Source organism: Elaeis guineensis, chromosome 16 (assembly GCF_000442705.2).
Source record: "Elaeis guineensis isolate ETL-2024a chromosome 16, EG11, whole genome shotgun sequence".
NCBI lineage: Eukaryota > Viridiplantae > Streptophyta > Magnoliopsida > Arecales > Arecaceae > Elaeis > Elaeis guineensis.
This window is the reverse complement of record NC_026008.2, coordinates 47,784,057-47,808,456: the sequence shown is the minus strand read 5'-3', so window position 1 is coordinate 47,808,456 and position 24,400 is coordinate 47,784,057. Positions and strand designations below refer to the sequence as shown.

Sequence of the window (24,400 nt, the reverse complement as noted above, 5' to 3'; positions counted from 1 at the left end):
CGTCGAACCGATGGCCTTGGCCTCTGAAGGCAAAAGGCCTCGACTAATACGGCTCGATCACCGATCGTTGAACCGATGGCCTCAGCCTCTGAAGGCAAAAGGCCTCGACCAACACGGCTCGATCGTCGAATCTACGTCTCGATCGTCGAATCTACGTCTCCTTCGCCAAATCTACGGCTCCATCGCCAAATCTATGACAGCCTCGGCCTCTGAAGGCAAAAGGCCTCGACTAACACGGCTGGCTAACTTGCCGACTTAGCTTCGACTAAGAAGGGCAAAACGCCAAGGCAACTGTAATTCGACTTGTGACATACCAACTTGGTCACGACCGGTCGAAGGATATTCGACTTGCCACCATTTATCATGCACCGTGAGTACCCGCCCGACCAAGGTCCGGGCAATGGGTATTCGACTTGCGACATACCGACTTGATCATGACCGGTCGAAGGATATTTGGCTTATCACCATTTATCATACGTCCTAACGTGCACGCCCAACCAAGGACCGGACAACGAATATTCGACTTGTCATCGTTATCCTATCCGAATACGTCGGACGCCACTCAACTATCAGACTACGAAATGATCGTGTCGACATGCTATGTTCGGAGGTTGGCCGACATCCGACCTGACGTGCACGCTCGACCTACAGTCGGGATGACTCTCGACCATCAGATCCTATGCAACATGTATAACAGTCAGGACGTCGACCTACGATCGGGGCATGACGTGATGGAAAATCACTCCTTTCGTCCGAAGTCGTCGCCCACATGTTCACGCAAGCCAACATGACATCGGACTCAGGAGTGGGGGGGGCAACTGTTGGGATATACTGATTGACCTCTGTACGCCGACTCATCCTCGGATCGGTCTGACCGACGCCCGACTCTACCCACCGGATAGACAGACGACTCCGACAATGACTCCGACGGACGACTTCGACAATGGCTGCCGACAATATCCGACCGAACAGACCCATACTGTTTCCGACTGGTCGAGCAGTCGAACCCATATCACCGACTCATTGTCGGGGGTGGCAGCCGACGTCCGACTGGCCGAGCGATCGAACCCACATCACCGACTCATTGTCGGGGGTGGCAGCCGACGCCTGACTTCTACAAGGCACCAGATCAGCCGATGATGTCTCCGAGTTACCACCCGATGATCCGGCAGCCAAATACCGACATACAGTCGGCCAAGCCATCCAAATGCCATACAACCGCTATGGGCTGTTCTCCTGCCAAGGACATGCCGTACGATCGCTGTGGGGCCTTGTCCTGCTAAGGACATGGGTTAGTGACCTGACAACCCATGTCGATTTGACAGCCCCCGACGATTTGACAACTCCCTCAGTTGTCTGCACCATTAATGGTGGGACCATACCGCTTTCTACTATAAAATGGAGTAAGGCAACAGTCTTGGTAAGCTTTTCAAGCGTGGGTAAGCACCTCTAAGCTCTTGAGCTCTCTCTCCCTCTCGTTGAGTTCCACTGTTGCCTAGTCTCCTCTCTGACTTGACCGTCGGAGGATCTTTGCGGAGGCATCTCGGTCAGTGAGGACTGTTCTTGCAGGTGCGCGACACCTGCGATCGGGCGACGGAGGGATTGGCTGCAACAGAGTTAATATCAATTATTTAAAAAATATAGTAGTTTGAAACCTTTTAAGCACACCCATGAGTTCTAAGTACTGATTTCATTTGTGGTCTATTCTACACAACGACTTTGTTTCGTCCTCTTCCAACTCAATGGGATCAGCAGCGCACACTAATTTCGTCTCTCTTTTTCAAATGGCATGTGGATCGATCCACCTTCCCAATTGGAAAGGTCCATTTGGTCTTCGCTGCAAACTCAATTGTTAACATTATTCTCTATCATCATCAGAAGAATTTTCTTTTTTTTTCTTTTTTGATGCCATCCTTTGAATGGTCTGGCCCTTCGAACTTGTATACCACAGTCAGTTAAGCATACCGGCAAGAAATGTTTACCTGCCTGCTCGGAAAAATGAAGAAGATTTTTCTTTGTGGGGCAGGACATATGGTTTGACGTACATAAACTGATGACTTTGCTAGCTTTGAGGTAGAAATCTGGAAGCTAATATCTTCAGCCGCCTGCCAACAGGTGTCGACGTTTTTGAATTAGCTGCATCCATGACAATGATGGAGCAGCTTGCTAATCATCCAATCCAACAGCCACCAGCAATAGCTAAATTCTGTAGTAATTTTTCTCCATTCAAAAGCGACAATACATACATACATACATGCATACATACATACATATATATATATATATATATATATATATGTGTGTGTGTGTGTGTGTGTGGTGTGTGTGTGTGTGTGTGTATTGTTTTTGTTGTTGGGGTGAAATGAAGTGAGAAACTTTCCCGATCGATACATATAAATTCATGAGCAGCTATTCTACCAAAAAAAAAAAAAATTAATGAGCAGCTAGCCCAACCAGCTTGTAAGAACGGATGATAGAAGAAAGCGATATCCAGCAACGTGACGCTCTTGTACCTCATTTAGGCCTCCATTCCCCGATCCCGGTCCCGGTCCCCGGTCCCCGATCCCGATCCCGATCCCCCGTGGGTGCTGTAATTAAGTCCAGGTAGATTGTCGGTCTCGAAGGCTCTTCACGCGAGGTCTTTCCACTCCAAGGATCCCTGGTGCTGCCTTAGGTTAGACTTGAGTGAGCGTCCAGGGCCCCTCATCTCGCTCGATGACTCGATCTGCTAGTGGCGTTGGGGAAGTACTCTCTGTTTTCCTAGATATTGGTTGTCGTCACACGCACGGACCACATGAATCAAACGAGATGCTTCCTGGAATAGGTCGGCCAGCCATCGTCATCATTTGGACTCTTCACCAGTTCGCCTCAGAAATTTGCATGCAGCATCGTGACCATGAAAATTAACCTTGACTCTTTTTTAGTCTATCACAAATAAGGCATCTAATCTAATATATACAGATGTGTAGGATCTTTTCACTTGTTTAAATAGCTCAAATAGGGAGGCCAAATATTTTTGCTTCATCATATATTTAAAATCAAATCATAAATAGTATAAATATTTGTACTAAAGCTATCTTAATTGTGATAAATTTCATTTAATGCATTCATTTTTCAGTAATGTACCTTTTGTGTACTCTTTTTTTTCATTTTATAATCTTTAAAAATGGCAAGATGTGGCAAGGGAGGTAAGCAAGGTGATTTGCAATGCATTACAGAAGGAGGGGTGATGGTGATGGGAAGGGGAGGAAGAAAATGCTGATAGAAAGGCAACAGGGAAGGGAAAAAAAAAAAAAAAAAAAGATGGAGAGAGGGTGGGCATATGGACGGAATCACATGATAATGGAAAAGATGGAGATAGAGAGCAAATCCAAGAACGGACATGTAAACAGAATTAGTTGTAGTGGTGAGGAGTAAGATAATGACCAACAGAAGAAGCGATACCACTATTACACCTCTTATCAGATTTAAGCAATAGAAGCATGAGATTTTCATTATCATTTTCATTTTTTCATTTTCTCATATATTTCAATTTTTTATTTTATTTTTTTCTTAAAAAATAAAAAAAAACTTTATTTATTATTTTATTTGAATGAAGTTAAAAATATGTTATTCAAGGAATGTCCATTTTCCAGATGAAATGGAGCCTCTGAAACTAGATCAGAAACTTGGCTTTAAATCCCACCAAGTCAAATTTTGGTTCTAAAACCGTTGGATAAAAATTATCTATCACAATTATTTTTTATATTTAAAATTATATATATTTAAAATAGTAAATAGTTTTATTATCTCTTGTTATATATTTAAAGCAGAGCAATTTTCTATCAAAAGAAGAAGCGTGATTTGAATATGTCTCAATCATGGTAAGAAGCAAAACGCTTTCTGGGTCCTGATTCCCTACGCATACTTATAGTAACAAGCTAGCTTTTAGATGGCAGAAAGTAAAAAGAGGCCACAAAAGTTGTAGGTCTCATTTATCTAAATTATTTGTATTTAATTGAGAACTTTTAACTCCTCCTTGAGCGGGTTTGAGATTGCAGCTTGCTATGAAAGAAAATGGACCCAACTTAAATGCTAAAAATAATTCTTATTAATACTAGCATAAATATTATTCTATTAACCTAAGAAAAATGATCTTTAAGGTAATATCTCTTCACTTTCCACATGTATATTAATAAAAAAGACATGTACTTACTAAAAATAAAGGATATATCTATCCTTTCTCTCATATAATTACTGCCACTCTTGAACTCTCACCCTCACCCGAGTTGGGGGTAAAGTGGGGGAATACAAGGGAAAAATTCTAGTAGAGCCGCTCATACCATTCTAAAGGGCGTTTATGATTGTACCATTGCATGGAAACATGTCTTCCAAACACAATAATACTTTCTAAAAAAAGAAATAAAAATATTTTATTTTAAAATATTGATTTATTTTTTGAAAAAGGGTGGAAATGGTTTTGATATTGGGATATGATCGGTAAGAAATACATAGAATTTCAAATCATATCCTTGATGGTTGGGCTATACCCTAGAAGTTACATTTTTTAACTAGAGCAAGGTTTTAGATTTGAATTTGAAAAAAAAATATGCTAATCATTTGATTGACCTACTATTTTTAGAAGAAAATCATTGTAAAAATTTATATAGAAGATATTTTTGTAATTTAGAAAAAAATAAAGAGTATTTCTATAATATAATATTAATGTATTAAAATTAATAAAAGTAATATATTAATAATATATTGGTAAAATAAAATATAAATTAATAAAACAATACCCTAATAATTTAATAAAATAATATTTTATCAAAAACTAATAAAAATATTTATTAAAAATAAATATTTTATATATTAATAAATATATATTATTTTTTAAATAAATATATAATGAATAAAAATAATATTTTAAAGATGATATATTTTCTAAAATAAAATATGTATCATGTGCATTGTCCATGTAATACCAACTTAGTAGTAGGGCTGGCAATTGGGTCGGATCGGATAATATATGAATCAGATCAATACGGGTCGGATCAGAAAATCATCAATCCAAATTTCGATCTATTTATTAAACGGATCAAAAATTCAAATCTGAACTCAGTCTGTTTATTAAACAGGTAACTTGATCCGATCTGTTTAATCTTTTTATTAAATAGATCAAATTAGATTAAATAGATTAAACAGATCGGATTAAATGGTCATAAACAGATTAAGTAGATTTTAAACAGGTTAAACATGTATTAAACGAGTTAAACAGGTTAAACAGATCAGATTAAATGGGTCAGAAATAGGTTAAACAGATTAAATAGGTTAAATAGGTTATTTGACTCAACTCGATCTGAATATTAATAGATTAAACGAGTCAGATACCTAAAATCCAAAGCCGACTCAAATATTAAACTGGTTAAACGGATTGATCTATTTATTAGTCTAAATCCAAATCTGTTTATGATGGATCGAACATAGATTAAATTAACAGATTGGATCATATTTTGTCAACCCTACTTAACAGGCCATACATCTTAATTTACTTTCACAGAACCCATGACACCCCCGGCCAGCCCTTTTGAAATAAGTCCGGCTCCAATGCAGTACTGAAATATTAGAGGAATGCTTGCCTCTATTCTTGGATTCTAGTTTTGCTGATTTATCCGGGCATGAAATTTGCAATTATTTTACTTAAAAATTATCAGTACGTTAAGGGATTTTTATGGTATTCATAATTGCTCCCATGATGTTTAATCAAAAAAAAAAAAAATGTTGCTCCGATGTTTTGTGGCAAGAAGTTTTGCTGTTTCTGCCATGGGCTTCGGCTTTGCATGCGCCAACATTATTTTCCACATTCTTCTAATTAAATGTTATCTTTGGATTAACAAAGATTGATTGTTACAGAACTTTTAAAGTTTGAAATAATATTTGCTTGTAATGTGTAATTACTCCTTATTTTAATATCACGTGACGGGAGCACCTTACTCCCCTCATTTCTTCTCAAAAAACAAAAAAAAAATTGCTTGTAATGTTTATGGACATGGTTTTACTTTTCCGTCCGCAATTAGCACATTGCATGTATCAAAACCTTTGACGTATAATTACTTGGAATTCTGCACTCGTTTAATGCTATTGACTTCAACATTCAGATGACACATACTCCTCCTCTAAGTACAAAATAAGGGAAAGATAATATAAAAGATGATGGAGAGAGAGTATGTGCGTGTATGTGTTTGTTTTTTAAATCAGAGAAGTCGTCAATTTGCACATGACACACTTCTTTTCTACGTGCGCAAAAAAGACAGTATTATGGCAGTTAAACCAATATTATTTGGATTCTTTAAATTACTTGCGAAATGATCCAATGTAATCTTTTGCCCCGTCTTCCATTTAATGCCATTGCAGTACCATCTATTCTTCATAAAGCCCTTCATTCCCTCTTCCAATGGGATATCATCTGTAACAAAAAGACTAAAGAGAGCCATCAAGCAGTAGCTAAAGGACCCAGTTCTCTTGTGCCAAATCAAGGGACATAGCAGAAGGTGCTTCGTTTCTTTCGATGCTACATTTTGAATGGATCTTTGTAATTCTGAAAGCTCATGTAACTCTGTAACTTTATTAATATTGATCCTAGTAAACATAACTGGGGGAAGCATTTCACTTCCTCTATTTTCCTTCCAAAAAAAAAGAGAACTGGGATCACATCAGGCGTGGCATATATCATTTGAAAATGCTTCATCACTCTCTAAGTCCTTTTCAAAACTTGTTGAATTCATGATATTTTCCTCAACTTCCGAGAAACAAGATTGATAAAACTTTTAAGAAAACCATAGTTTGATTTCCTCCTCAGCTCTTTATAGGTTTCATGCCGCTCATCTCAAGTTCAGAAACTTTCATTTGGATTCTTCAAATTACTCATGAAATGATCCAATGCAATCTTTTGCCCCGTCTTCCATTTAATGCCATTATAGTACCATCCATAATGATGAAATTATACCCTTGGTATTGACATAACTCTAGCACCCTGCTGTCCCCACCTAGCCTCCCACGATACCGTTATGAAGTGCTCCCGCTTTGGCAATGCTAACACGGTCCTCTACCTCTTTGGCGAGTTCCCTGCCCCCAACACACTTTGATACGGCACTCTCATCAACTGTCTCATTGTTTTCAATTCAACCATACCACCAAGGCCGAGGCCACATTCGAAGAGATGGTCTTGTACAGCATCATGCCTAGCCATAGAACACTTCCTCCGATATTTACTTGCAATGTTTGCACACATTCCTTGTTGATTTAGCTTATTGATCATATCATCAAATCCATGGCTCAATATAGCCGTCGATTGCTTACTTCACCATGACTGCTTACCTTTCCCAGGTGGGGAGGACTGAGGAAGCATGAGATGTTATGGGTCAGAATGTTTGAAGAAAGGTTGCTAATAGCTGTAGAAGCTTACACTCGTAGCCTCGTTGGTTTTGCTTGAAAGGAAAAATCAAAGAGGCCAAGCGATTAATGGGTACTATGGAAAGCCTTGGTTGTCCAGAAGATGTTGTAGTGTGTTGATCAAGGTGCCATGTAAAATTGGAAAATTCAATGAAGTGGAAAACTGATTCATGCAAGCTAGACAAGTCCACACACGAGGAAGCAAAGCTGAAGATGCATGGATGGCCTCACAGCAACCCCTTAAGAGTCTTCAAGTGTTCATCTCTGATCTCCCGAAGAAATGTTTGAAACTTCCGACCTTACACTAGTTACATCTCACAAGACCGTGATCCTGCACCATGTATAGCAAGCAAGGAATTAAAGAAAATTTTTAAAAGCGTTATTGATAAACTCGATTGCAAAATAATGCAACTAGAGCCTATTTATAGATGAAATCTCCTAATGCTAATAGACTTTTGTAATTTCCATTGGACATAAATTTCATAAAAAATAAAGAGAATTGTACTAAATAAATAGTAGAAAAATATTCCTAACTCCTATATCTAAATGAGTTTCCAAAAGAAGAAAAATGTAGAAATTCAAAATCAAGATATTTAATTGAAATTTTTAAGATCCAAGGGTGTGTGTGCAAAAGGTCAACTTCAAGAATCAAGAGATGTAGGCGTAATTTTGTGAAATATATATATTTTTTTCCAACTTGAGAGGATGGGCACGAAAGACGGATCTGTCTAAGTTTTAACAAATTATTGATGATTGACATTAGTTATTTTGCCTAATTTTTAGTAAATCATTAATAATTGATATTAAAAAAATAATTCGCGTTCATCCATAGCAATTTTTGGTGACTTACAATATCATGCTTTCAAAGATAGAAATCGTATCGTCTTACCAAAAAAAAGATAGAAATTGTATCCAACACAGCGTGTGTCACATATGGCCGTGAATCACAGCTGCCTCATTCGTCAAGCGACGAGATAATTTCCCTTCAAAGGAACGACCATATGATTTTCTCTTCAAGGACACGCGGATGCGCACGAGAAAACTGTGATTTCTTATCCACGGTCTACACGGGTCACTGGTGGTGTCTGCTAGTACCATGAGGGTTCGTTTTAAGTTCAGGGAATTCGGACACCAATCGGCAAATAACCAACCACGCCTTCCTCCTTGTCCTTTATATCTCCGTCACACCATCTGAGCCTGAGGAGGAGGAGACGGAAGGTAGCCCCCGGCCGGCAGTGGTCGTCTTCTCTTCCGGTTTCGGTCGGATCCCCTCCTTCCCCTCCATGTGATTGGTTGGGCGTGCGTTTAATCTCCCGCCGCCCCTTTTAATATTTTCTTTCTTTCCGAACAGCCTCTGTTCTGTTCCTGGTGTTCTGGACTCGGACCACCATCCGCTGCTGCTCCTTTCTATCTGCTCAATTCCTCTCCTGATGCTTTTCTTCTTTTGCCTCAGGTGCTACTGCTGCTACCGCAGAGGATTCTTCCACGAGCCTCGGGGGAAGGTGGGTAATTGTCACCCGTAACCAAATTCTTGAACGGGATCGGGCCTTTCTTGGTTTCCCCGATTCTTCGAAAGAAATCTCGTAGTATTTTTGCTTGTTTGATAGAGTTTTAGGTGATCTGTAACCAATCTATTCCCTTCCGGTTTGATTATATATATATATATATATATATATATATATATATATATATATATATATATATATATATGCACACACATATGGTCGCGTTTCTCGTGGATTTGAATGAAGCATGTTGTTGGTTTGATTGTATTTTGAGACAATATTCGACTCGTTCTGGTTATTCCGTGATCGTTTTCTGAAACATTGAAAAAAGAATCCGGTCATCTTTTCTCTATTAAACTAGTGAAACATGATGAGCCTTTTTCTCTTCTCGCTGAATAGAACGTTGATGGCTTTTGAGGAAGCCATCGATAATTTTTGGCTTTATCGGGAGCTCGTCTTTCTAGATATCAGGTTAGGCGACCATCTTTTTTAACCCTTTAAACCTCACGTTTTCTTAAAAAGGACAATTAGCATATATCTCCTTTAGTGAATTTTGCTCAAAAAATAATCCACGAGTAAATTCTTAGCTGTGGTGTTGACATATCAATGGTTTTTGTGTAATGAATGTGTTCCACGAGGCCGGATCGGGTGGCCAAGTTCCACCTTGAATTTTCGGATTGCTCCAAAAACAAAGGAGTTTTGCCTGCAGCTTCTGTAATCTACAGTTGACGCTATTGATGGACTTGCTTTGCTTGGCTTTGTGTTGTAGAACTAACAAGGCGAAGTTGTGGAGATGGCTGCGGGAACAGTTCCTGCTTTTCCTGGTCTCAAGACCGGGGATTGCGGCTTGAGCTTTGCAAAGAGCATAGACTTTGCAAGGGTTTCTTGTGCTCCTGGTCCGCAGAGGTTGAAGTTTCGGAGAGCCAAGGTGCCTGTGATGAGGAATGCCATTTCAGGTTCAGATACCGTTCAGATGCAGCCTGCTTCAGAAGGAAGTCCTCTCCTAGGTACTACCTCTCGCCTAGGGATGTTACACTTCTCTAGTCATCTAGCTTTGTCGACGAGAGTAATTTCGCGCTGTCTTGTGCATAGAATATCATGGCATGTTAGCAACTGATATGCTGGAATCATGTCTGACAGCCTTGCGAGTTCCTTACAAACTACGTCTTTTTATTTTGCCCCTCTCCACCATGTCTTTTTCCTTAAATCTATCTATTTTCCTTTGCTAAGTGTTTTCTCTCTCCAATTTATTAGAACTTTGGGGAATTGTGTAGTTTCCATCATTGATTTCTCTTTTTTTTTTTTTGTCAAAAAGGAATTTTCTTTTTCCTTTAGTTTGTTTATTTGGTTCTCATCATTACAAGGTGTGAATTGAAGTTGTCTTACTTGTTCTCTAATATTTGTTTATAGTTCCCAGACAGAAGTACTGCGAATCAGTACACAAGACCGTCAGGAGAAAAACCCGTACTGTGATGGTTGGAAACGTGGCTCTTGGCAGTGAGCATCCTATAAGAATTCAGACAATGACTACTTCCGACACCAAAGATGTGGCTAAAACCGTTGAGGAGGTTCGTTTACTTCCCTGTTTTCTGTCAATTGAAACATGTGATGGTTATTGCTTTTAATATTAAATGTTCAAATGCACATCACTTTCTTTGGTGTCCATTGTGATATTTTGTATATGAGATATTCCTAGTTCCACACTTCCAGCTTTTCATATCGTGCCTCCTGATGCTTGTTAAAATAATTAATCTGCTAAATAGAATTTATTGTGCTCAAGGGCTCATGGCTTAGACAGATCGGTTTTGCTCTCGCGTACGTGAGGTATTATCCATTTTGACCTCTGGCCGCTATAGCATGGGGCCTCATGGTTTTACTCTTAAAAAAGTGCCTCACAGGAAGAAAATGTCCCATTCCATATAAGTTAGACTCTCTCTCAACTCGCAATCGATGTGGGATTAATGATGCCATCTCCCCACAATAGAATCTATTATATTTGTTAATATCAGCATCCATAAAATATGTGATGTAGGCAGTATCATATGCTTAGATAAAGCACCAAATCTGAAATTGTAGTGTTCAAACATGTATTCTTCATTAGAAAAGCCATCCAAACTAGTGTGGATTCAAAAGATGTTTTTTCAACATTGGTCAAGTCTGCAATAGATAGGGTTTGTTAGGATGACAGCTTATCAGAGAAGAAGATAAAGGAAATGGGAAATTAAAAAAAAGAATGGTGAGGATTTGACTGTGAGAAAAGTTAAGCATGGATTCCTTCCATAGAGATCAGACATTTCAAATTCTCCAATGCACTGAAGATTTTGCTGGTTTATATCTGAGTGCATCATTTGCATATGAAACATGAGTTTCTCATTTAATAACAGCATGACATGAACCTATATTCTAGGTTCCTTCCTGTATCTTATCATTATGGTTCAAAGTCACATGTGGCATATGCTAGCTGGAAGGAGTATCAAAGTTGATACACAGTATATTGTTTATACACTCTATTATTCTTTTATAGATACCAGTATTGGAACTCTCATGATACAATCAGTTTGTGCTGCAGGTTAACCCTAATAATCAATATATATTGACTTATCCTATGCGCCATCTATTGTTGATTTTAAGCCTCACTTCCTTTTGGGATGGCATCCGGGATTGCCTTTGCCCACACAGTATTGACCAATGATCAATCTCCACGAGTTTCAGTACTTTATTCTCCTAGTTTAGGTTCATGTGCATGTTTTCCAACAGACAGAAGTTTTCCTTATGCTAAATTTTGTCATTTCATCTGGGGAATTTCAAATACTATGGCTTCTTTTTGTTAAGATTATTTTAGAAGTAATACATGCTCTCATTAATGCACTTAAATTGGATGTGTACTTGACTCAAGCATTTGTGTCAGCAGGTAATGAGAATAGCAGATAAAGGAGCAGATTTGGTCCGTATTACAGTTCAGGGAAGGAAAGAAGCAGATGCTTGCTTTGAAATCAAGAACAGTCTTCTTCAGAAAAAGTAGGTCTTGAATTTCTTGTCTGGATTGTAGGAAGAAGTTAAGCTTTGATATATGTTTTATTTTCATATAACTGATGTTCTTTTGTCCAGCTATAATATTCCTCTTGTGGCTGATATCCATTTTGCTCCTTCGGTTGCACTGAGAGTGGCCGAATGCTTTGACAAGATCCGTGTCAACCCGGGAAATTTTGGTATGTGTGCTTTAAATTTTTTTTATCCAATTTGTAGAAGCATAAAACCTCTCACTGGTATCCAAGTAATGGTTAGCTTCCTAAGATCACTGAGACAGTATGGTTGCAGCTGATAGGAGGGCTCAGTTTCAGAAGATAGAGTACACTGAGGAAGATTATCAGAAAGAGCTTGAGCATATTGAACAGGTCAGAGAATTTTTCTTATTTCTTTGTTTTTCCTATTCAGGCTCTCTGTAAATTGCACAGGCATGGTTCAGCCATACTGTTGCAGAATATGAATGATAAAGGCCTTTAGCATGCTAGTGAAATTATCTAATTTATGCGAAGCTACCCTGTAGAGAGTTGTTATAGAATTCAAGCTGTAAATACAACAAGAGTTTTACAAGAGCTCAGACGTATAATTTACATAACTGTATATAGAATTTTGCCAATTTTATATGATATGTTCGTTTCCTGGACTTCAGACTATCTCCATATCGGGGCTGTTGAAGCCTTTTTAGTCCTCTTCAACAAATTTTTTTGTCTGATATGACATTAATTCTCATCAATAGATATTTAAGACTTGTAAGTTGCAGCAGGTTGTGTAGAAACCTACATTTCACACACATTAGATGCCTTCCAGCTAGCTAACCATTTCATTTTGTTGGTATGCATTGCAATCTTCTTCAATCTTTTACTGTTGGATCAATCATTGGTTTTTCTTTGTCAAGCCAGGTTTTCTCTCCATTGGTTGAAAAATGTAAGAAATATGGGCGGGCAATGCGTATCGGAACAAATCATGGAAGTCTTTCTGATCGTATAATGAGTTATTATGGTGATTCTCCTAGGGGAATGGTGATTGGATTCTTTTACTCTTCATTTGTTTCCCTGTATATCAAAATGAATTTTTGCTGAAGTCCTTGCTTGCTGATCTTTTAACAGGTTGAGTCTGCATTTGAGTTTGCAAGGATCTGCCGTAAGTTGGATTTTCACAATTTTGTCTTCTCAATGAAGGCAAGTAATCCAGTAGTCATGGTCCAAGCATATCGAATGCTTGTCGCTGAGATGTATGTTCAAGGGTGGGACTATCCTTTGCACTTAGGAGTTACTGAAGCTGGTGAAGGTGAAGATGGACGAATGAAATCTGCTATTGGCATTGGAACTCTTCTTCAGGTACAAGCTTTTTGGAAATCTGAAGGTTGACTTTTTTGAAGTTAAGGAGGTAATGGAGTCCTTGGAATCATGACATTTATTATAAAGGGAGGATTAAAAAAAAAAAAGAAAGATTATGGTCTATTACTTCCTTTTGCTTGCATAATCAACAAATGCAATCTTGCATAAGCTCTTGTCCTGTCATGTCCTTTATAAGTAGAAGCAAGAATAAATGAATGCATCTTTTTCATTGCCAAAAACACCTAAAATTGAAAGTTTTTCCTTATTAGTTTGCATTTTGGAGGATGTCCTAAGAAGGGCCCTTAGTATATTAATTTTTTTAATGATTAAATCTCTAAAGTTTCTGAACAGATGGTGATCATCTAGTACAAGCATATAAAGAAAAACTCAGAAGGAGCTTGTAAGGAAATGGAAAATATGTAGTTTGGCCATCATATTTGCTTCCACATTGCCAGTGAGATATCTTCATAAGTACAAACAACTTTGAACTATATAGGTTCAACCAACTTTGGAGTTTTCAGTTGCTGGATATCTAACAACTCTTCCAAAGTGCAAAATCTTCATTTTTTTTCCTCATGTGTGGTTTGCTTAGTGAGATATGTATAACTGTTTCTCAAGTGCATAATTGTCTATCATGAAACCTCCCCACTCTCCCACCCTAATCCAAAGAAGAAAAAGAAGAAGAAGAAAAAAAAGAGCAAAAGCAATATTCATGACAACCCTTGGAAAGATATCTCACAATTTTTATGCTCATTTTTGTGCCCAGCGCATACATAACAAAGTCCCTTATGGCACTTCTGTTGATTTATGCCCACATGGCATCGAGATATATCAGAGATGAGAGTTAACATTCTCTTTGCTGACTGGTATCAAGTCTCTGTATGCAATACTAATTGCGGATTCTAAAACTTCCTCGAGATGTAAAAATTTTTCTGATTCCATGCATTGGTAGTACTAGAACAGAGGACATGAAGGTCTTAGTTTTGGCATTTTGTAGAATAATTATGGCAGGAAGATGTCTCTAAATGAACCATCATTATACTTGGGGGTTGCGAACCTTATGGTAGGTTAAATTTGCCAGTGGGGAATTAATCAAGGATGGCTTATATGATTGACTTAATCTTACGACATTATTAGTAAATGTAGTTTCCAAATGCCTGTTTTGCAACAGGATGGGTTGGGGGATACAATCCGGGTCTCCCTCACAGAACCACCAGAGGAAGAGATTGATCCTTGCAGAAGACTAGCTAACCTGGGCATGCAAGCTGCAAACGTTCAAAAAGGAGTTGTAAGTCTCTTTTCTTCCCTGCATTTTGTCAAAACAGTTTTTGATGTGCATCTGTAGGCTAGGGTTAATGTTCTAGTTATTAACACAAACAGACATGTTATATGTATGTATATCTCTGCATGTGTATGTCTCTATGCATGCTTGCATCTTTGAAACCTAACTTGTATCAAATAATGCTTTTTTGATAGGTTCCTTTTGAAGAGAAGCATAGACGTTACTTTGATTTCCAACGTAGAAGTGGTCAATTACCAGTGCAGAAGGAGGTTAGCCTTGAGTTTATTCTTAGGTTAGCTCACATATTCAGATCATTTTTTTTTCCTCATTTTCTTGATGCAGGGTGAAGAGGTGGATTACCGAGGAGTCCTGCATCGTGATGGCTCTGTTCTTATGTCAGTGTCGTTGGATAAGTTGAAGGTCAGTTTTGGCTTTGTATGTTCTCCATTAATATCAGTTTCATGTTGCATTTCCCCTTATCATAATTTTGTACAAATTGAAAGTCAATGCTTAAGACTTGTCTTTAATTGCAAAATATCATGCAACACCGGTATATGCCCGCAATAGCAGGAGTGACAGTTATATAGACTGAATGTTCCTTGTTTATTTAGTTCAGCTTACAGCATATTGTCTAAGTTACATATTTTAGGTTTATAATATCTGTTTCTGGTAATTTGATACTCTCCATCTCTCTCAGAATTTAATGGCAATAACTGGTCTTCTACTTCATGATTTCATATTGGTCAATGATTTGACAGTTACTTAGTTTACCCTCTATGGTCAGGTTACTTGCGATTCTCATGTTGACAATAGTTTTTCCCCCTTCTTCAGGCACCAGAAATTCTTTACAAATCTCTTGCAGCAAAGCTTGTTGTTGGCATGCCATTCAAGGTTTATGGTTCTTACTTTATTGCTGATTTGATATCCATTTAAGGTAGTAAATACTTAACATATCTGGTACAAACATCAGGATCTGGCAACGGTAGACTCAATTCTTCTGCGAGAGCTTCCATCAATAGAAGATGTTGATTCTGTGAGTACACTATGCACTTCTTCTTTTAGTGAAGGAAAGAAATCATCATCTAAAATGTGTTTTGATATCATCAGAGTTGAGTCTTATTTGTACATTCTCTATAAATCACAAACATATTTGTGGGACTTGGAGCTGACTGAAAATTATTAATATATGGTCAGAGGTTAGCTCTTAAAAGGTTGATCGATATAAGTATGGGTGTTTTGACTCCATTGTCAGAACAGCTGACAAAGCCTCTTCCTCATGCCATTGTCCTTGTAGACCTCAAGGAACTCTCCACTGGTGCATACAAGCTTTTGCCAGAAGGTAAGCTATTTTTGATCCACTCTCTGTAACTGTTGAGCAAATGAAACTTCACGTGCTTCATAATGTTTTCTTAGGCACTCAGCTGATTGCATTGTATATTGTGCCTGTTGATGCCATTTGTCTTTTAGGCACTCGATTAGCTTGCACCATCCGTGGGGATGAACCCTACGAGGAGCTAGACATCCTAAAAGACGTCGATGGTATAACAATGTTGCTGCATGATCTTCCCTATGGCGAAGACAAAATCAGCAGGATTCATGCTGCGAGGAGGTGATGATTTTCGTGGCTACATTTTCTAGTATTGCAAACAATTAGTCATATTCCAGCTGGGAATCCCCATCTTGTTTCTGTGACAGGCAGCCTTATTGGCTCCTCTTCCTTCACAGCCATTTCTTTTTATCTGCCTGTCCAACCTAATATTTCATCTTTAAAGCATTAAGCTGTAATTTAAGTTCACATGTAGAAGTAAAATCAGTTAATTTTTTTTTCAATCCATCATGCTGCAGGCTATTTGAATATTTAGAAGATAATGTGCTAAACTTCCCAGTAATCCATCATATACAATTTCCTGAAGGGATCCATAGGTAACTTTATGGCTCTAATAGATCCTTGAGGAATGGCAGACTGTGGATACTTTTTTTCCCTCACACTAGTCGTGCTATTCACATTCTACAGAGATGATCTGGTCATCACTGCTGGGAGCTATGCTGGTGCTCTTTTAGTTGACGGCCTTGGGGATGGAGTACTGCTTGAGGCTTCTGATCAAGATTTTGACTTCTTGAGAAATACATCTTTTAACTTACTTCAGGGTTGCAGAATGCGCAACACAAAAACCGTAGGCTTTTTATTTTAGTGTTGTTTTCTTGCCACCAAGTGAAACTTGTCAACAATCTTGATTCTCAGGATTGTTACCTGATTGTCAAGGAATAATTCATGCATAAAACTGTATTGCAGGAGTATGTCTCATGCCCATCCTGTGGCCGTACACTGTTTGATCTTCAAGACATAAGTGCCCAAATTAGGGAAAAGACATCACACTTGCCTGGCGTTTCAGTAAATTCGTGATCCTATCATCTGAAGATGTTATTAAAGTTTCGCAGACATTCATAGTTTGCTCTTTTCTCTTGCAGATTGCAATCATGGGTTGTATTGTGAATGGGCCAGGAGAGATGGCTGATGCAGATTTTGGATATGTTGGTGGTGCTCCAGGAAAGATTGATCTCTATGTTGGGAAGGTAAGTTTTGTTTCTCCTGCTGAAATGACTGCATGCTTACAAATTTCTTTCCATAAATTCATCTGATGATGCAATTAACTCCAGTCAGTTAAGATGTTTCAAGTATTGCATATTGGTGCATGACATTGATGTCTTTCTAGAAGTTATATACAGCAAAAGTTTTTGTGTTTGCTGCTGGAAAATGTGTAAGGCTTGAAGCATCTCATGGAATATTTCTCAAATACCCACGCTTCACATTGTCAAGACTGGTGGCTTTTATTCTTAGTGGACTAGATAGGGCTAAGTATTTGATGAATTTAATTAAGGGATATATTTAAGTTCCTAGTAGTCCATCCCAGTTTTTTCGGCATCTTGAAACACAGTTGCGGCAAAGAAATTTTTTTCCCCCAACTTTTCTTGATCAGAATCCTTTTACACTACCATTTGCAAAATTAAGTTTCACAAATTCTAGTTTTAAAAAATGAATGTTGTACAAAGATGGGACTACTCTGACCTCTCTTACGAGTTCAAGGATGCCTCCGCATGTTAAACATCCTTCTTCCTTGTTGTTTCATGTTTGAGACCGTTTGAAACTGGAATTTTGATTGCTGCACCTTCTATAGATTCAACAATAACAGATTTTTCCTTGAAACGTACAATGAATTCACTAATTGTAAGTAACTAATACAAACAAAGCAACAGAAGCAGATCTATTGTGAGAAATTTATTTCATTTAAAGCTTGACACAATGACTTTCATGCATCAGACGGTGGTGAAGCGAGGTATTGCAATGGAGCATGCAACTGAAGCATTAATTCAGCTGATAAAAGACAATGGTCGTTGGGTTGATCCACCTACCAACGAATAAGTCTAGACCGTGTCACAGAACTATGAGGCATTTGCTGATGGTTAAATTTTATGCGCCTCTTTCAAACATTTATGTTGAAAATGACTGTTTATGCATGTGTCCGCTACAATTCAAATTAAATGAAATGGATTTAGATTCTCAAATTATTCTCTTGATTGCTTGGATGACCGTGCCACTAAGATTGGGCTGTTGTTTATATTCATCACGGTCTCAGTCGCAGATGCTTAAGAAAAAAATACAGTAACTTGAAGTGGCAGGACATCTGAATTGAGTTGATTTCTGTACCTCTGGGAAGCATGGTATGCACTTCAGTGACAAATATACAGGGCATTAAGGTAGTGAATTTCAAAGGGGGACGAGCTCATGACTTTTCAAATGCACTGGAAATTTCACAAAGGATCATGCTCAGTGTTGAGTCTCTAATGTTAGTGAAAATGACTTGTTTTTAAGGGCAATCAAATCGCCAGTCATATTGGCTTTAGTCATCTAGGTCATCTGGGGATTTGTTTTGGGGGGGTCGTGGTGGGCTTTAATTCCATCTGTTCATGATCAAAGAAGTTCCTTACAATTTCACATCACAGATTGGAAAATGGGGCCTATATCCTGTTGGAGGCTGATGATGGGAAAACAACGTAGAATGCTTCCGCTAGAAGCCACCTTGAAAAAGGTATTCGGTGTTCTCTATCATTGAGACTTTGATCATTGATGGCCATCACAAAATCTTTAGTACTGCAGTGTTCTGGGCTTTGTTGGAAGCTGGGAGAAACTGCGAAGCTAGCTTGGAATGTTCCTTGACCCTAACCCTCGGAAGCAAACACGCAAAGTGTCATTTTTCGAAAGCCTCGTAAGCGAAGATGCAAAATTAAAAAAAAGGAGACATATTAGAGAAGCTGTAGGAGTAGCATGGGCTAAGAGCACAGTAATGAAAAACTGATTTAGATGATATGGACAATGTACAATAAAGATGAGGTTATTCTAGGGGGCTTTGGTAGAGAGAAGCACTTGCTGGGAAAAGAAGGAAAAAACCTAAGGTGAATTTAGGGATGGCAAATTTTGATTTTTGACTCATTTAACAAGTTGAGTTTGGATTGACCAATTTTTGACATATTCTTTATCCAACCTGATCCGTATTTAGTTCGAATCAACCCAAGTGCCACACCTAGGTACCATGGATAGAGGCCAGGATACGGAGAAATATGGAATAGTATCGGATGTGGTTATACCATGAATATGTGGTGAACAAGATCTATTAAGCCAATATCGATTAATTTGGACAAGTTTAGATAGTTATGTTATGCTATAATGTATATCATAATATTGTATTATGATTGATTAAATTATATTTAAGATTATATTATGTTATATTATATTATATTATATTATATTATATTATATTATACTATACTATACCATAATATAATATCATATAATATTATAATAATATTATAATAATATATAGTAATAATGTGATAATTATATAATATCAAATATAATATAATAATATCAATGAAAGTAGTCTTACCATATCAGTAAAAGAGTCAAATATATAAACTTCAATTGTAATTTGCGATACAAGCAACTGAAATACAAATATGGCATTTCATGTAGGTATCAACCACAAACGCATGCAACCAAACAACCTTTAGTAGATAAAGATCAGTAGAAGGACGACCTTTTTGTTTTTTAACATTATTCTCAACTTGTCTTTTAGTGTCGTGAAAAAGTATGCAAGCATCCACTTCCATATTCTTGTTCTCAAGCTAAATAAAGCTTAGAGCACGTGTAGAAAAGTAGTACAAATCTAGTGTTCACCAAAGTCATGCAATCTTCGAGTTCTTTTTCTAAATAATACGAAAAAAAAACTTTTTTACTAAAATATATTCAAACCAAACTTATTTACCAAACTGATGTAAGAGGGAAAAATGCCATTTTGAATGGCATTTTTTCCCCTGCCACGTCACCCCCCATTTCCACGGTGGCATCGTCCCCCAAAAAAAAAAAAAAAAAAAGGAAGAAACGTCATTTGGAATGGCGCTTTTAAAAACGCCATTCCAAATGGCGCTTTTAAAAACGCCATTTTGAATGGCGTTTTTAAAAACGCCATTCAACACGGCGTTTTTCAATTTTCCCACCCAAAAATAAAAGAAAAAATCGTGAGAAAATAGAAAATTTTCTTTTTTAAAATTTGAAATTAGTAAATAAATTAAAAATTTAAATTTTGATTGAATTTTAAAATATAAAGATTTGAATTTGTAATTCATTAAAAAAATTAATTTAGAATTTTTATTTCAAATTTTTTTTAAAAGATGTCCAAAAAAATCTTAAGAAATTCCAAAAAAATTATCATAGAAAATAAAAAAAGAGAAAAAGATTCAAAAAAATTTTAAAAATAGGTTAAAAAAATTTTATAAAAATATAAAGAATTGAAAAAAAATAGAAATTGTAATTGTAATTGAAGAACAAAGTTTATAATTTTTAATTTTAAGAAATAAGAATTAAAATTGTAATTGAAATTAAAAATAATATTTTAAATAACTAAATTAATTTAAATATTATTATTTAAAAAATATTTTAAATAAAAAAAAAGGGAGGAAAATTTAATTTGAATTAAATTTTGATCAAAAAATAAATCCAGTGTAAAGTTAAAAAATAAAGAAAAATATGGAAAAAAATTTTTGTAAATTGAACTTTAGAAAAAATAATAATTTTTTAATTAAAGAAAAAGAATACGTAATAGAATGCTAAAAAGAAAAAAATGGAAGAAAAATGAAATTATAATTTAAAATGATAACTATTTTAAAATAAATAAAAAAAAGTATCATAGGAAAATAAAAAAATAACAATAAAATAAGAATTATAATTATAAATTTTAAAGAAATTTAATTTTAATTTAAATTAAAAATTATCATTTAAATTATTATTTTCATTATTTAATTTAATTTATTTATTAAAAGATTACAAATACATAATATAAAAAATTGTAGGAAAAGTAGATTTATATTTTTTAGTCGACCCCATGAATCGACTCATGGCTAAAAGAGTTTAACGGCACGCAAAATTTTTGACTGCGACACTCTGTGAGTCGATCCCTTGACTTTCTTTCTGGTAATTTTTATTTTTTAAATTTTTTAAAAAGAGGAAGAGAGAGGAAGAGGGAGAGAGGAGGCAGCTCACCGTCGTGCTGTCGGAGAGACGCCGGAGAAGGGAGAAGAGGGAGAAAGAAGAAGAGGGAGAAGGAGAGAAGAAGGGGGGAAAGGAGAAAACGCCGTTTCCTTCGGTATTTTTTATTCTTTTTCTTTTTTCTAAATTTTTTAAATTTTTTGTCATAATTTGTTTAATTATTTGTTTTAATTTATTAAATTTTTTAATGAGGATAGTAATTTGAATGATAATTTTTAATTTAAATTAAAGATAATTTTTTGTTTGAAATTATAATTTCTATTTTATTACCATTTTTTATCTTTTATTTATTTTTTTATGATATATTTTTTTAATTTAATTTGTAATTTTTATAATTTAAAAATATAATATTAGTTTTCTTTCATTTTTATGATATATTATGTATTCTTTTCCTTTACTTAAATTTGTAAAGGAAGAAGGAGAAGATCGAGAAGGGAGAAGGAGAAGGGAGAAGGAGGGGAAAAAGGGGTTTGGGGAGGGGAGAGAATGGCATTTTCTCTTTTTTTTTATTTTTTATTTTTTTTAATATCTTTACTTATCTATTTATAATTTTTTAATAAATAAATTTAATTAAATAATAAAAATAATAATTTAAATGATATTTTCTAATTTAAATTAAAATTAAATTTTTTTAAAATTTATAATTATAATTTCTATTTTATTATTATTTTAATATTTTTTTTATGATATTTTTTTTAAAATTTATTTTAAAAATTTTATCATTTGAAATTATAATTTCAGTTTTCTTTTATTTTTATCTTTTTAGCATTCTATTACGTATTCCTTTTTTTTTACTTAAAAATAGACTTATTTTTTCTAAAATTCAATTCAAAGAGCAACATTTGATATATTATTATTTACGTTATAATTTTTATAATCCTTTCAGCATAACATTTTCTCTCCTAATATTCTGAGACACGTTCGAGTATGTGTATCCATATGCACCAATCATAATATCCAATCATTTAAAATTAAATAATATAAAATAAAATTAATATTTAATATTATTCAATAGAATAAAAATGTCAAACGTAAAAAAAAATACAACAAATATGAAAAAATACTAAATACAAATACAACAAAGACTAAGTCCCACAAGAACGTCGCGGCGCCCATGATCGTCTGTCGGATCATCTACGGACTGAGAGACCCGTTCAACTCTCTCATCTGGATACACGGATGGACGCCTCTCAAAAAAGTATCATACTCATGTGGCCAACTGGTACCCGGTGATGGCATCTGGGGGATGTACGAAGAAGAAGACGCTGCCATCTGTAGATGAAAAGGCGGTGGCATCTGTGCAGCATCAAATGATGACATATGCGGTGATGGCATATGTGAAGCATATGGTGACGGCGTATAACTCATATCTGGCACCCGAACTGCTCCATACCAAAGCGCACAGGTATGTGGATCAACACCAATCGCCACCAATGTTCCGGAACCTATTCTCTCCATCTCCCGCAGTATCTGAATCCGCTCGTCCTCATCAGTCGTAGATAAAGCACGACGAGCGTCCAACACGAGATCCGACATAGAATAAATCTATAAAATAAAAATAGAACAGTTAGTATAAAACAATCAGTATAGTGTACAATATAAAACAAAAATATAACACAAATAACATGAAGTAATTTTCATAATCTTACCAAAAGACGTACAGTAGAACTCTCGCCCTCGTATCCAGAAACTGCATACTGAGACTGTCCAATGACTCGCACCGTAATGCTAAAAAATCAAGCCATGTAGTCATCAGTATATGAACGACCTCTGAAAATAGGATCACCATGAACAATGTGATCTCGACGTGCATCCCAAATATCGATGTACTGTGCATGTCTGATACGCCAGTCGATACGAACTCTCCCTCGTCGATCAATACGATGAAGTCCCTGACTGGTATCAAACTGCTCTGGACCCACAACCAATCGAGACGGGACCCACCGCTGGGAGAGACGGGGGCTGAGGACCGCCGTCGGGGCGCGGGGGCCCGACGTGGCCATCGGGATGCGGGGCTCGGCCCCGAGAAGTACGGCCCGCCGGCATAACATTTTCTCTCCTAATGTTCTGAGACACGTTCGAGTATGTGTATCCATATGCACAAATCATAATATCCAATAATTTAAAATTAAATAATATAAAATGAAATCAATATTTAATATTATTCAATAGAATCAAAATGTTAAATATATAAAAAAAAATAGTACAACAAAAATGTAAAAATACTAAATACAAATACAACAAAGACTAAGTCCCATAAGGACGTCGCGGCGCCCGTGGTCGCTTGGACCTTCTCAGGAAGGTCCTCGCCGGCTGCTCCTGCTGTGATGGCTCCTCTCCTATATCAGTGGAGGAGATCTGCTGATCATGCTGCTCAGGAATAACTGATGCTGTCGGATCATATACGGATAACGTAGAATATTATACATTGATCAATTGACGGGTCTACGTTTTCATGAAATGCAATATATTTAAAAATTTAAAATACAATTGAAAAAATTTACATGATACATGCATCATATCATCAACAAATAGGTACAGATAGATCCTATCCCATTCGGGAATTGCATTAATTCTATAGATTAATTACATTAATCAAACGATACGCAAAAAGGACCGAAAGAAATTTCGACAGCATTTTCCCTTAGTTCTCCCCACACGACTCAAAATGTGTGAGGAGAACTAAAGAAAAATACTGTCCGAAATTTCTCTCGAACCCTCCGCGCATCATTCGAATAATATAATTATCTATAGAATTAAATGCAATTCCCAAACTGTCCAAACTGGACAATCAATTGACCAATGTATGTATTTTACGATATCCATATAAAAATATATATTTCATATATATTTTATACGGATAACATAGAATATTATACATTGATCAATTGACGGGTCTACGTTTTCATGAAATGCAATATATTTAAAAATTTAAAATATAATTGAAAAAATTTACATGATACATGCATCATATCATCAACAAATAGGTACAGATAGATCCTATCCCATTCGGGAATTGCATTAATTCTATAGATTAATTACATTAATCAAACGATACGCAAAAAGGACCGAAAGAAATTTCGGCAGCATTTCCCCTTAGTTCTCCCCACACGACTCAAAATGTGTGAGGAGAACTAAAGAAAAATACTGTCCGAAATTTCTCTCGAACCCTCCGCGTATCATTCGAATAATATAATTATCTATAAAATTAAATGCAATT

General features: G+C 36.3%; 1 protein-coding gene across 4 annotated transcripts; it reads left to right on the top strand.

Annotated features, from left to right (window-relative positions):
* Positions 1–8,403: 8,403 nt before the first annotated feature.
* Positions 8,404–18,143, top strand: LOC105033410 (4-hydroxy-3-methylbut-2-en-1-yl diphosphate synthase (ferredoxin), chloroplastic). Of its 4 annotated transcripts, none has more exons than XM_010908191.4 (21): positions 8,404–8,691; positions 8,885–8,933; positions 9,706–9,943; positions 10,347–10,504; positions 11,848–11,954; positions 12,045–12,145; positions 12,255–12,331; positions 12,860–12,979; positions 13,067–13,297; positions 14,469–14,585; positions 14,774–14,848; positions 14,922–14,999; positions 15,411–15,470; positions 15,550–15,612; positions 15,774–15,918; positions 16,047–16,188; positions 16,425–16,502; positions 16,594–16,753; positions 16,873–16,971; positions 17,049–17,153; positions 17,899–18,143. In XM_010908191.4, exons 3-21 carry the CDS (start codon positions 9,730–9,732, stop codon positions 17,998–18,000), a joined length of 2,232 nt encoding a protein of 743 aa, XP_010906493.1. In that variant the 5' UTR covers positions 8,404–8,691; positions 8,885–8,933; positions 9,706–9,729; the 3' UTR covers positions 18,001–18,143. The 4 variants fall into 4 exon arrangements, with proteins under 4 accessions (XP_010906493.1, XP_073105951.1, XP_010906494.1 ...); XM_073249850.1 differs by having other exon boundaries at positions 8,519–8,716; XM_010908192.4 differs by having other exon boundaries at positions 8,519–8,730.
* The last annotated feature ends 6,257 nt before the right edge of the window (positions 18,144–24,400 follow it).